Raw genomic sequence first — 14,692 nt, 5'->3', positions numbered from 1 at the left:
TGAGCGTTAACGTGTCAAAGGCCTCGTTGCCCTCTCATCTCATGGCGAGACATCAGACTGAAGACCCCTTTCATCCGTCGGTACATTCAATTTCCTGTCAGAACCTATTACAGTTGGTATCTGATTTATACCGCATCCCCGGGCAGATTTGAGATAATAGTTTCCAATCCTTTCATTTTAATGAGTCATGTTTGTCTCTGGATGTGGGAGGTTCTTAGACATCTTAGACAACAGAACCAACCAAATTGGCGGGAATGACTGAGCAATCTCTGCAGCGACTTGGATCCAATTCATCCATCGAGATATGTGACCCGAGGCAAGAGCAAAGAACTCGAGACCCCTGCCGTCAATATTGCGTTTGAAATATCGTGTGTAAAAGTCAGCCTTCATCCCCAGACGAGGAAAACAAAGCCGACAGAACACGAGGAGGAAGGATCGGCGGCTGGAGGAGCTGGAGGCGGTGCGCTTCAGGAGGAGCCGATTGGATCGGCGGAGGATGCGGCGACTAACGATTGGTCCGTGCGTGAGTGGGAGTGGCACCGTAAGGTTTAAGAGATTGGATGAAGTGATTGCTTCATTTCAAATTGATGGGATAATAAAAGGGAAGCAGGGATCATTGAGAATGGATCGGCGGGTCGAGGAGGAAGGAAGGAAGGAAGCAACAACCCTCAAATGTTATTGGGAGAGAAAAGATCCACACTGATGCATCTCGCCGATTATCATCACGACGACTAGAAAAATGTGCTCTCATGGGCAAAATATGTGAAGCCATCCCACCCACCGCTCTCCTTTCCCCAATTCTGAGATCTGTCCTCAAACGTGTTGAGCATCTGAAAAGCGGGAGCTTTTATTTTGAAAGGATCTCTCAAGGTGTGAGGCCTGATCTCGACACTCTGGTCCCATCCTTGCTTCACTGAGGGATAGATAGGGATGCCACTCATAGAGATAAGCCTCTGTCCACTAATGAATAACAATATAGCCCAAGGTTGCCGCGTAAGAGAGAGAGAGAGAGAGAGTCGCATTGGCATTCAGCACTCCTTTGCCCTCCCTACGATGGTTGTCATTTCCCGGCCGGTGTACTGTTTTTTTTTCTGTCTCCTTTTAAAAAAGTGGGACGTCTCACGTCAACACCCATCATAAAGGTATCCCAAAATAGTATTTCCACCAGCGGCTGCTTCAAAGAACAAGAAAGTTCATCACGCAGTCTAAGCATGTGGCCGATCGGTCGATAAGCCGATGTCTCTTTTCGCAGGACCGTGATGACTTTGACGTCCCCCCCCTCCCCTCCCAGCCCTCCCCCTGAGTTTTGGAGCAGTGGAGCATGAATCAGCGTCTCCTCTGCAACATCCACTCCCACCTCCCATACTAATGGAGATGTAAAGAGGAGGACCTTCTACACCATGTGGTGGGGGCTGCCTTTGCTAATTGGGGTTTTGGTGACACATATGTCATTAGCAACTTTAGTGACTGTAAAAAAATATATATATTTCGATAACATGAACAAGAAATAAAAAAGAACCCGTGCTACGATGAAAACGACTTCCAAGATAGACACGGATTTCATGTTCACCATTCAAATTTGACTTACAGCTTCCTCTTGGAGTGAAGAAGAAGAAGAAGAAGAAGAAGAAGAAGTAAGTAAGTAAGTAAAAGTTTATTTATATAGCGCCCTTCGCAGTACGAATACACAGAGTGCTTTACAATAAAAACAATAAAAACAGTAAAAACAGTACAACATCATCAATATCATCATGTTAAACAAAGCAGCAAGGTGCTGAAGCCAGTGCTACATCACAAATTGCGGGTGCATTACCTCCAGTACACAAGACTTTTGAGCAGTCACAAACGCAGTAGAAGAAACCAACAAACAATAAATTAAACATAGAGAGAAGAAAACCGATAACACACAGAAACCTAACCCAGAAATGCCTGTTTGTAGAGATGTGTTTTTAGCTGATTTGGACTGAGCTGCTCTCAACACCTGCGGAAGTGTGTTCCACAGGCGTGGGCGACTGCAGCAAAGGACCGATCGCCTTTGTTTTTAATCGTGCGCGGCACTGCCAGGAGCCCTGGTCAGCTGACCGTAAGGACCGGCTGGGGTGTGCTGTATGATGAGGTCATGTATATAACTGATGGACTTAAAGGTAAAGAGAAGCACTTTGTACTGGATCCTATACTGGATTGGTAACCAGTGTAGGGCAGCCAGTATAGGGGTGATGTGACACGATTTCTTTGACCTGGTGAGTAATCTGGCAGCTGCATTTTGAACCAGTTGGAGGCGGTTTATGGATGCCTGGTTTAGACAGGTGAAAAGTGAGTTGCAATAATCCAGTCTGGAGGATACAAAGGCATGTATAGCCATTTCCATCTCAGAGTGGGCGATGATGGATGTTTCGCAGGTGGAAAACTCAGAGTCTTGACGTGTTTATCCAGCAGCATTGCCTGGTCAAAATGAATACCGAGGTTTTTGATGGTTGGGTGGACATTGTTTTGAGAGGGCCCAGATGTTCTAGTTCCCTGGCTCTGGTGCCATCGGAGGCGATGACCAACACCTCGGTCTTGGTTGCATTTAATTGCAGGAGGTTGTTAGCCATCCAACCCCGATGGCGGCTAAACACTCCATCAGGATGCTGAGGACTGCATATGCTCCGGTTTAAAGAGCAAAGCAGCTGGATGTCGTCAGCATAAAGGTGGTATGTGATGCCAGAGAATGTTCTGATCAGCTGACCCAATGGGATCAGGTATAGGGCAAAGAGTAACGGGCCAGCACCGAGCCTTGTGGTACCCGCAGTGCAGAGGGGCGGAGTCGGATTTATATGGACCAGCTGACACTGAGAAATGTCTCTCACTGAGGTAAGAGGCAAACCATTTTAGTGCTAGACCTGACACCCCAACCCAGTTCTTTAGCCTATCTAGGAGAATATTATGGTCGACTGTGTCAAAAGCTGCACTCAGGTCTAGCAGGACCAGAACAGAACTTTGCCACAGTCGGAGGCCATCATGATGTCATTAGATACTCCAAGAAGGGCAGACTCGGTGGAGTGTTTTTGAAACTTGTCACCAATATTGTGTGTGGCCAGGTGGAGGTTAAATACTTTCTCCAGTACCTTTGAAATAAAAGGTAGCTTAGATATGGGCCTGTAGTTTAGAGGAGAGGAGGGTCCAGGTTGGGCTTTTTGAGGAGAGGTTGGACCGCCTGCTTAAAATAAGAAGTCACCACACCCGAGACCAGAGAGAAGTGTATAATTTTGACCAGACTGGGGTCAACAGATGAGATAGCTTTAGCAGGGAGGTGGGCAGGATGTCTAGGGGACTAGAGGAGGTCTTCATGGCATTTACTACCTCCAACACCTCCTCCAGCTCAACAGGTGAGAAGTTGCTCATTGATGGTACGGAAACTGGACTGGGGACCGGGGCAGGGGAGGGGTGATGTTGGCTCTAATATCTGCAATCTTGTTTACAAAAGACAACAAGAAGGTGTTACATTCCCTGTCCGAAGACACAGGAATCGATGGAAGAGGGCGAGCCACGATTTTGCTGATGGTGTTAAATAACACTTTGGGGTTGTTTTTGCTGGAGATAATGAGGTTTTTAAAGTAAGCAGCCCTAGTAGTTTCTACCAGAGTGTTAAAATCAGCTGTGAGATCTTTATAGAAGAGTCGATGGACTTCTAGGTTAGCAGCTCTCCACCGTCTCTCAGCTCTGCGCCGAAGAAGAAGAAGAAGAAGAAGAAGAAGAAGAAGAGCTCCCTGTCATTACAGGGGATAAAGCAGACGCCACACACACACACACAGCAACTTTATGTGACTCGTCTAAACAACGAGATCCTAGAATTTCATTCCCGTCCCCCTTTAATCCAACCGGCAATCTCTTCATCTCTCTCTCTCTTTTCCTTATGAGACTTAATCTGATAGGGCAGACTACCCTAAAGCAAGGGAGGGGAGGGGAGGAGAGGGAGAGAGGGAGGGAGGGCGTGAGGAAAAGGGAAAAAAGGAGTAGATTGATAAAACAAGGGTGGGGTGACGAAGGAGGTGTATGTAGGGAGAGATGATAAGGGGCTTTCTTGGTGGGACGCAGGACGGGGGGGGGGGGGCGGAGGAGAACGGTCAGGGAGGAGAAATGGATGGAGGGAGGAGGTGGATATTTAAAATTAAGGAGTTTTAGAGCACAAGGTGCGATGATGGATCGTGAGAGAAGGAGGCTGAAGGATGGAACGAGCCAGAGAGATGGGAAAAGGCAAGACGCCAGAGGGGAGGAGATTCTACGGCGAGAGGAGGCAGCGGGATGAGAGAGGAGGAGGAGGAGAAGATTGATGTGAACACAACATTTATGCTATGAGATTGCTTGCTGGATGATATCTAATCCACCGTGCCAGACGTGGATAAAGTACGACTTTTAAAATCTTCCACACACCCCACGATAACTCAAATTAAAATATATATATTTAAAATAATCTCCCAGAGCTTTTTATCTGCGGCCCAGCAGAGCGCACCACCACATGGGCTTAAACCAGTGGTCCCCAAACTACGGCCCGCGGGATTGATCAAACGCTATCAGGCCACTCGCAGAGTCCAGCGTGACGTCCAATCGCGGCCACGCTCGCCGAGCTGGAATGCTGACGAGCGACGTGGGTTTTTCCCTTTTTATTTCCTCTGGTCTCACAGCCAGCAGACCGACAGTTTAGTACACGCCGTTTCAACAGATGACGGCGAATGAGCCAAAAGAGCAAACGCCAAACCACATCCATCAAATGGGAATGAGAAGATACGGACGTTTTTAACAACCGGTTTCCAGTTCATTTTAAGAGGGAATATAAAAACTACTGCTCGCCTGGATGTGGAGACTAAGTGTGATTGGCAGGCCCGATGATGCCGGACATAACTGGGCAGGATTCCCAGTGATGAGAGAAACAAAAGCCAGAGTCATGGCGGAAATGTTCCGGGCAGAAGTAACAGTAATAAACATCATTTATTCATTTTTTTCCGTCCCTGGAACAGAAGCCGAGAGGCCTCTATGTTTTCGAAGCATTTATATTTGGCCACGAGGGTGAAAAGACGTGTCCGGGCTAAAAGAGTTCAACCAATGGATGGACATGCCGTTTCATATTCACACTATTCCTACGGTGTAGGGTGCTCCCCGGAAATGAGGGTTGTTGAGCTCATATTTCCTGTGGTGCATTTCCCCCCCCCGAAGGCTCCGCCACACATGCGTATGAACACGTTATATTGCATTCATTTGTTTTCTATTTCACGCCATTCGAATCGGGGATGAAGGGAATTGAAGCGTAAGATGTGGTCAGCAGGTGGAGCTGGATGATGTCACCTAGAGGCTCTTGTTGACAACCAATTAGAATCTCCCTGGAGGTTCCAGGTGGAAGGCCACCTTAATCCGGACAATCAGAATTGAGATGCAGGATGACTTATTACCACGAGATTTAGCTTTTAGTTTTATAAAGATCAACTTGTCAGCCTCTATATCGGTTGAGGTGGCGTTAAGTTCACGCAGTACAAGCGTGGTGCGAAGAGAAAGGAGGAGCAGGTCGGGTTCTGAGAGTCACAATGCCCCTTAATACATTTCAGATAATAATAATAATAATAAAAGACTGCAGGCTTCGTGCGGTGGTGCTTATGAAAGAAAAAGAAACGGAAATTGCATAATTCTTTTTTTCCCCGCACTCGGCATATTACTGCAATAAAGCTGAAAAATCCAATAAAAAATGTGGCGCAACTCGACTTCCAAGAAAAGACAAATTGAAAGTCCGTCTGACATAAAAGTGGAAGCAGTTATCCACAATATTAGAATCCATATCTCCTCCATCTGTCACGGTTTACCTGGCGAGCGGACACGACTCGGGACACGACTCGGGATGGGACGGCGTGGCATATGGGCCGATTCCACCTCGCAGTTCCTCCGGTGGACATGCAGAAATTAACATGCAGAGACCAACATGCAGAGACCAACATGCAGAGATCAACGTCACGCAACGCTCGAATACACTCAAAGGGGCGTGGCCTCTATACATTAGCTCATCGGAAATTTTTCTGAAGGATCCCACAACCGTTTGGAAACAGACGACGGATTTACATCACAAATCCCCACTTAGTGTACGGGTTATACCACCTAAATCCAGACACACACAAACAAACTCACTCGATAGGCACAACAACAACAACAACAACCAACCGACCAAGAATAACAAGCAAAACGCCCTGCTGATGCCCTGCCAGCGCTCTCTATACACACACACACACACACACATAATGTGGTATTGATGGATCTGCCTTGTTGGTTCACGGTTGGGTCAGCTGTTTATGTAACAATGTGTCTTGTTAAGTCTTTTTTTTTCTTCTTTTAAAAGGACACGTACACACACACACACACACACACACGTCAGCACAACTGCAGCCGCACGTTGAGCTCGAGGTGAGGGGTTGGGGAGTAAAAGCATTCACAATCACCTTTTATAAACGTTAGGAAATATCACAGATTTACAGGCGCCACCCGGAAAGGAGACACAATAAATGAAATGTTTTGAGGGTTTCCAGATCGCCCAGAGATGAAATCTCAAGCGTAGGAGGCGAGCAGGTGGTTTTTCTTCCTGATGCATCCCAAACCTATTTCCGTTGAGCGTCGCGTCTCGAACGGAGCAGCACGGGCGTGTGAAAAAGAGACGAGTGTGCACTTTTAAGATGAAACTGACAAAAAAAACATTTTTATTGGGAAGGGAATTATTTAATTGGCTCTCGACATGAAGTGTTGAGTGTTGTTTTTTTTTTTTAACCTTTAGTCTTGGTACATTTTAATTCAATACGAGACTATTGTATTAATAACCAGGGCCCACTTAGTTCCTCAACGTGTGTCACTCATTCTGCAGCTGCCGAGTCAACATTCAAATATTTGGAATATCAGTCATTTGGAAAGCGTGAACAGCAGGTGGAGCGATTGAAAAAAAGAAGAAGAATAAAATCAGTCCAACCCTAACCCTAACCCTCAAATTTCATTTGTCTGCTTTCTGGGCCACATGTTTCCCTATCGCCTCGTTTTCTCTAATCCTTCGGCAATGATGCTGCGATCTGGCGCTGCCTCAATCACACGGTCGACGGCTGACCAGCAGCTGCATGGGTTTGTGATGTTTAGGTAGAAAGAGGAGGACAAAACGAGACAGGAGGGGAAACACACACACACACAAAAACTGAGCGTAAAATTATGTTTTATTGTATTTCCACAGTTTGATATGTGTGATCCATCAAGTCAAAGTCTTTAACTACGAGACACGAGTGACGACTGAATTTGCTCACAGCTGAGTCGACTATTTTGTTGTCGAGCTGTTCGATGTGTCCGTGTGCCCCCTGGTCGGGAATCAGTGCTGGGCTTTATGGGATATCTTTATGGGATTACAAATCATACACTGTCAAAAGGAAAAGTTATTATTGAGCCAAGGGGTTCATCAATCACACGATTGGGATGTGTTTGTGTGTGTGTGTGTGTTATACGTGGATTATAACTCCAAATGACACACAGTAAACACATCGCCCGTCTGCTGAAGGGACGATATGAGAACATACAGTGTGGGAAGCAACATGCATAATATATGAGCAAAATGAGACCATGTGATGAGACCACACCTCACACCTCACACCCACAATTTCCCCAGCAGCCAGCGAGCTAAAGCCCCTCAATGCATGATGTAATTTCTAAGTGTGTTCAGTAATTACAAGGTCCTCTTGGAGCCACCTCGGCCCTGTACGCAACCGACGACTCTCACGTGCCGTCGATTCACCGAGCGAGATGACAATACGGCTGCTTTAACCCTCCTGTTACCTTTAGGGTCAATTTGACCCCATTCAATGTTTAATGTCGGTGTTCTTTCGGGTCAATTTGACCCCAGGCTGTTTCTCACTGTGTCAAACATATAAGAAATATCAACTTTTTTATATATTTAAAGGGCTATTTAGGGAGTCAACAAACAAACATAAAGTACCTCACACTTAAACTTGGGAAACAATATTAATTGTAATAATTTTCTGGAGGTTTTAATTGCTGGGGTCAAATTGACCCCGAGGGTAAAATATGTTAGTAAATGTAACGGTAACAGGAGGGTTAAGAGAGTCGGCCATCAAATCCACCGACTTGCTCCGATTAGCCGCGGTGACGGGCGAGAGAAAAGAGAGACGTGCGGTGACCGCCAGGAGATGACCGGCGGTCACCGCACGTCTCTCAATAATAATGATGATCATATATGGGACGATACAACACATCCTTTTATACAACATTCAAAGTAGAAACTTCATTTAAAGTGACATTATTATTGGATAAGAAAATTAAAAAATGCTGAAAACTTTCCATCTGCACGACGATGTTTAGGAGAAAACAAAACAATCAAAACAGCCTCCGTGTGAAGCCCCCATGGAGCTTAATCACAAAGCCCTCGCTCAAGAACTCCGTCGCTCTCATCGGGAAGCACTGGAAGAGGCGGCCGTGTCTTGAACACAAAGAGATTCGATACTTCGTCTAAATGAAAAAGTCCCGCGTGGCGACGTGCTCTCTGAACGACGGCGCCGCGAACAACAAAGACGAGTCGAGGGACGCCAGACACTTACTGGAAAGCGGTTAACATCCCCAGTTTGTCCTCGTCGTGGCACGGCTCCATCCCGTCAGCCGGCCGCCGGACAGATGAAGGAATGACCGCGGGGGATGAAGAGAGAGAGAGTGGGATGGACGCCCCCGGGCCCCGCCACCACCGAAAGGCTCAGAGCGGCGGAGAGAGACGGCTCTTGTCCCCCCCCGAGTCCAACTCCACTTCCTCTGAATCTCTACACTCTAAAAATCCACAAACTCAATTATGTGTGTGTGTGTGTGTGTGTGAGCATACGTGTGTGTTTGAGTGTATTCCGTTTTTTCTTCTTTTTTTCATTTCTATTTCTAGCGTGGTGCCAAATGTTCCAGCTTAGCATCGCTGGTGATGGATTTAGCTGGGGCATCTGGGCCAGCGGGGATAAACTCCATTCACTCACTCACTCACACACACACACACAGGCATAAATGTACAGGCACCGGCACAAGCGCACACACACACTGCCCCGCACACACCTCGCTCACTGGGCGGGCGGATCAATGCATGAACAGATGTGTGCCAACTTTAGAGCTGCTACTAAGCACAGACATCATACTTACACCGGTGTCCCACAGACACAAAGATGTCTGAAGCCACACAGCAAGGGAGAGAGAGAGAGAGTGTATGTAGGTGTGTCTGTGTGTGTGTACGTATGTGACCGGATGGGAATCAGTAACTGTGACATGATTCTCTCGTGTCAGAGCAGGCCGAGGTCAGCTGTGACCCTCTGACCATACAGCGGGCAGAGGGAGAGAGAGGGAGAGTTAGAGAGAGGAGGGTGGAGAGATTAACGCAGCAACAATGCACACACAATAAAAGAAGGACCCTTGCTGACTCGAGAGGAGATAAACAAACACCGGTGACGGTAAAATCTGATTGTGTGGTCGGGAGAAGGAAAGTCAAACGTCATCACATAAACTACATTCACCGTCTCCCTCTCTTTCTCTCTCTCTCTCTGTGGAGAAGGGGGTGAAAAAATTCCCGTAAAAATCTACCCTGACTGACTGTTCCCCCCCCCCCCCCCCCCGCGATAACAGAGGTGGAGCAGGAGGGTCATCGCTGATGGTCTCATGTGGACAAGTGAGAACTCAAGGTCATAGAGAGTCTATAAGTCATGCCCATGGTAAAACGTGGTCGAGGAGCGGACCGCAGGGAAGCGGGCTGCGGCCATGATTCTACAGACTGCATCCACCACACGCCGAGAGAAAGTATTTCAAAAATATCAGTGAGTGGAAAGTCAGATCCGACATCTAACTCACGCGCTCGTCGGCTACATATTTCAGATTCAAACCGTGACAGTCCAAAAAAGAAAAAAAGGGGGTGGGGTCATGATGACATAATGCAAGCGCCGCACATTCCAGACCAGTGGAGGCTGCTGAGAGGCCACCTGGCACGGAGGCTTGGCCAAGTGTAGCCGTGTCGACGGATGTGTACATGCTCATCCCCCGTGTTGTCATAAATAAATAATACACTTTAAAAAAACGTGCATCTGCTGATAGGCGACATTGTGTCAATATTAAACGCCGTGTGCCCGTGCTCCTCCCCGAGCACAGCGACATGAAGCGGTCTGAAAAACTGCAAATAAATCATATTTCTCTCCTAAATTAACTCCCTCAGTTTAGTCATGATGAGCTTTAGAAATTACAATTTTAAAGGAGAGTTGTTCCTTCACATCTACCCTGCTTAAAAATACGCGCATTGGCTGAAGGTTATAGGATTTAGAATTAAAGTGAGTTCAAGGTGACCGTGAAGGTCGATGCGAGGCTGAAGCACAGGAGAACACGTAGGTTACAAGTATGAATTAGGGAATAGCAATAAGCTCCTATAACCGCGTGAAAGCAGTGCATGCTGGGAAAATAGCTGCACCTCCACCCGGTCCACCTGGAGGCTTTGTGGACTTTATGTCACCGTATTTGTTTACCGGGAAAAGCAAGCGAGCAAATTAGTCTCCCAAGTAAAGGCAATTTATTCCTTTTCATTCTCTTACTGCAGTGAGCTCGGCTTTATGGAGCATTGTGTTGAACGTTGTGGGGGGGGGGGGAGGGGAGACTGGGAGTGGGGAGGGGTGATAACAAGGGAGGAAGAGAAGGAAGAAAGGGATTGGAGAGATGGAATGAGGGAGTGAGGATCCCAGTGATGACTCGCTGTGAAAGAAAGAAAAAATAATAATAATGAAAGAAAGGGGATGGGTGATAAATTTGAGGAATTCACGTCGTCCGTATCGCTCACATCTCATTCGCAGCTGGCGGATTGTGTGGGAACAGACGGCTCGCATCCCAGGCGACCGAGAGCCCCGATTGTTCGAGGGAGGGAAGAGAGATTCATCCTCTCTTTAATTAAACCCTCTCCCATCGGTGAATTAACTGACAGCAAAACTGTTGCCTCCGAGAAGTGATGTAATGCGGTCGGTCAATTACCCGTGAGCGGGTAGCGTTACTACCCCCCCCCACCCACACGTTTATTTTTTACTGCTTAAAGAGCAACATTTTGTCAAAAAGACTAAAAGTGCCATCTGAGGTCGCGCTGCTCTGGTTTTCAATGAATCTTGCATGAATAATACACTTTAAAAAAATGTTATTTCTCTCATTGGAACACCGAGTCAGTCTTCCACACACATCCACACGGCGGTCCATTGAAGGGCAATTATAGGTCGGTTGTTTACACTCAGATGTAAACAACAACAACAAAAAAAGGGGGGGGGGGGCTTCAACATAAACAATAACCACAAATGCTGCAAAATGACTGTTTGGGTCGGTGTGGTGGGCTGATGAATGAAGATAAAACGGTTAATTGAATTGAATTGAAATTGCAGTTGTGAAGCTGTTGAAATAACAGAAAGTGGGGGTGGAAAAAACAAAACGAGACGGAAGAGACCAGAAGAAAGGTGTGGATCTGGGGATGATGGGGTCAAGTAGAAAGTCCTTCAATGCGGTTCGAGTCATCTTCCCCCTTCCTGTAAAGCTCCCTCTGTGGTATGATGCTGCCTTTTTTCCTTTCTTCTTTCTCCTCTCCCCATCCCTCGCTTGTCTTTCCATCTTTAGTTCAGAATGCGGCGCAGCAGACGTTCATAATGTAACGTTCATTGTATGACATCATCATTTTTCGCACGTGAGGCGTTCCATTTTGGTTCCAGATGGTCCAATCAGCGCCGCGCCGGCCAATAGGGCTTTAGCGTGCCGACCGCCGTGACCTCTTCAGGCTTTGAGATGCGGCAAGAGAACATTAACCGTCAGAAATCAGCTCGTTGAGAGGAGAGGGCAAATATAAAGGGGGGGGGGGTCAAGCCGGAGCAGAAAGCGAGCTCGGCAAAACGATAGACAAAATTAAACACAAATCATTGAAGGATGTGAAAATTGTGTTGTGTTTATCATTTTATATACATTGCACAAACTTTTCACTTGTTATGACCCCTATAAAATAATATAAATACAATAATTCCCATTGTAGCAAAACACTGAATCATATATATATATATATATTATATTGTATATATATATAAAATATATTATATATATATACAATATATCTATATAATATATATAATCACTGCTTTAAGACATTTTAATGTGCCTATAAGTTACTCTAAGTGTTCTTTGTTCTGTGTGCTCTGCAAAAAAGCTAAATACAAAAATGCTTGTATTGTTAGAAAGATGTAATATCTTATGTCAATAGTATGGGTATGTATTTTTACATACTGACATTTGCCACTTCTATTGAAGTCTATTTAAATTGGAAATCCAGCTACTGACGGCGGTGGATAGAAAGAGCAAAAAATGCATTTCCATTCCTCAGCTATGGAGCTGGGGCATATTCCTCAAACAAAGTTTAATCAGTCTGTGTAAAGATGGTGAACACTGCACAGGAGGGTTATGGGTCATTTAAAGACATGGCGAGTGTGTCAGACTTTTTTCTCAGGCCATGGTGGGTTGAAGAAAGAATGAAAAGGAAGAGGCTTGATGAACAACACCCCGAGTTCTCCCTTTTGCCGGAGGCCAAGATTCCCCGAAGGGTTTCGAGGAGAGCTGATTTATGATTTCCATCAAAACTAATGCAAGGGCTGGTTTTATTCGCTCCTCGCAGTCTTGCTACTGGGAATCAGACTCCCATTCTATAGCCGCTGGTGATTAAAACCAAAAAACACAGATAATCACCGCCACTGTGGGCCGTAAGCGAAGTCTCAGTGAGAGCCCTTTGTATTCACGTGCTATTGGCAGAGATCTTTAATCCCCCTTTTCTCTTCGGCTGTTTTCTGGACAGGTTACTGTTATTTGTCTGGTTGATGGATTCTCAACGTCACTCTTTCTAATGGCTGATGCCTTAATCACTGACGCCTTGACCAAATGTCAATGGAGTGCCGTCACAAACCTTAAAAACTATGAATCTTGATATCGGCAGATTTAACAAAAACATATTGATGAAACCTCGGATTTGTATCAAGGGACTCGCCTGGATACTTTGCAGTCTCCGGCAGTAATACAGGACACAGAAGTGACATTGAAGAGCAGAATGAGAAATGATGCGTCTTGTTTACGACACTTTTAGACATGCAACCATCTTTCTGTTATCCAACACGTAGAGACAATGCACATCTCACTTTGTTCCTGATTGAATGCACTACTTATAAGAAAAAAAACGGGCTTACTCATCACTTCCGAGAAAGGACGTCTCCCTCCACGCAGCCTGCCGGTGTCGCGGTTCAGAAGAGGACTTCCTCGGGTGCTGGTCCTCGAGAGGTCTCCAGCCGCCGGGAGCTGCCGGGGGAGTCGGCACTCGGTCAGAGTCGAGTGACGTGAGGTCAGTGCTAAGGTCAAACGACAACCAAGAAGAGTCCGAGGAGACGAAGGAGCTGGCGTCCACGTTCTCCTTTCGGAATCCATCTCCTAGGTCCATGGCGACGGAGACTTGAATGGAGACGGGAAGCAGAGAAACACTTCAAAAGTTGGATTGTGGAACGGAAAGCAGATACGTCTTCGCTCTCATCTCGTCGGCCTCAAAAGAGTTCTGAAGAGAGCGGCGGAGAGACAAATCGGAGGAAACACCAGACACACGTTTTAAAAAAGAGACGCCGATATGAATGAGAGGGCGGGAAAATAAAACCACTTGGGGGACCCGAAAGAGGAAGCCAGACGTGGAGAGACCGGAGGGTGTGATGGAAAGATAGGACCCGACGACGGCGGATGGATAGGGAGGCGAGCGCAAGCGAAAGAGGAGGATTCGGGTGAAAGGTGCGGGCGGGCAGCACTCACGAGGCGATTGCTCGCATCTCATTAACGTCCCATTTTCCCACCACAGCAATCGAATCACGCGGTAAGCGGATCGCGGCGGGGGGGAAATCGATCGGAGAGGCGTGGAGTGGATTGTGCCGGCGGCTTCTGTGGCAAATATGATATAGCGGGCAGGATGGAGAGCGTCGTCTCGGGTTGCAGCGATGAGCAGTTTATTACAAGAAGTCTGACCCAGTTCAGATGCAATTATGGCTCACCACTAAAGCCTATTAGGACCCTGAAATGGGGACGCCGGGCTAGTCGGCCTCCCGAAGGTACGCTATGGGGATATAGAATAAAAGTTGTTCTGCAGACCGTAAAGGTAAAGTACAGTGGTACACCTGTGGGTCGTCTGCACCAGAAGCACGGGCAACAAATCAGACTCGTCATTGACTTGTTTGGGGTTCAAATGAGGGCGGTTGTGAAGCATGGGAAAATACTTGCGCAACCTAAAATATGCCGACGTTGACCTTTTTGTCTTACACAAATGGAGGCAAACTTCTTAGAAAGTGACTTATTCTGAAAAGGTTAAAAACAGTCAGGGTTAGTTTTAATCAGCTACAATGTGAGTCAGTGTGTGTGTGTGTGGGGGGGGGGGGGGTCAAACCTTTAGTCGTAGAGTGCTTTGTGAAGCACAGAAGCAGTAGAAGATGCAGAGTTACGCACAAAACCACCGTCTGAAACTCCTAAAGTCAGCTACGGGAGTGTAGTCGCACACGCACACACACAATAATGGTGCTTCATGAACACTTGTGTGAAGAAGATGGACGTTTTTATTCAAACAGACATCACTGCGAGTAAACAGAATAGAAGA

At 46.6% G+C, this 14,692-nt stretch overlaps 1 protein-coding gene across 1 annotated transcript in view; it reads right to left on the bottom strand.

The window, feature by feature from the left end:
* Positions 1-14,536, bottom strand: part of LOC130204751 (FERM and PDZ domain-containing protein 4-like) — a 42,200-nt gene extending 27,664 nt beyond the window's left edge. The window contains exon 1 of the mRNA XM_056431697.1: positions 13,257-14,536. Coding sequence (XP_056287672.1) covers positions 13,257-13,504 — 248 coding nt within the window. The 5' untranslated portion in view covers positions 13,505-14,536. The remainder of the gene's footprint in view (positions 1-13,256) is intronic.
* Positions 14,537-14,692: the final 156 nt, after the last annotated feature.

The sequence above is a fragment of the Pseudoliparis swirei genome, chromosome 14 (assembly GCF_029220125.1).
Source record: "Pseudoliparis swirei isolate HS2019 ecotype Mariana Trench chromosome 14, NWPU_hadal_v1, whole genome shotgun sequence".
NCBI classification, from domain to species: Eukaryota; Metazoa; Chordata; class Actinopteri; order Perciformes; family Liparidae; genus Pseudoliparis; species Pseudoliparis swirei.
Note: the sequence above shows the minus strand (reverse complement) of the source record. Positions and strands in the feature narration are given on the sequence as shown.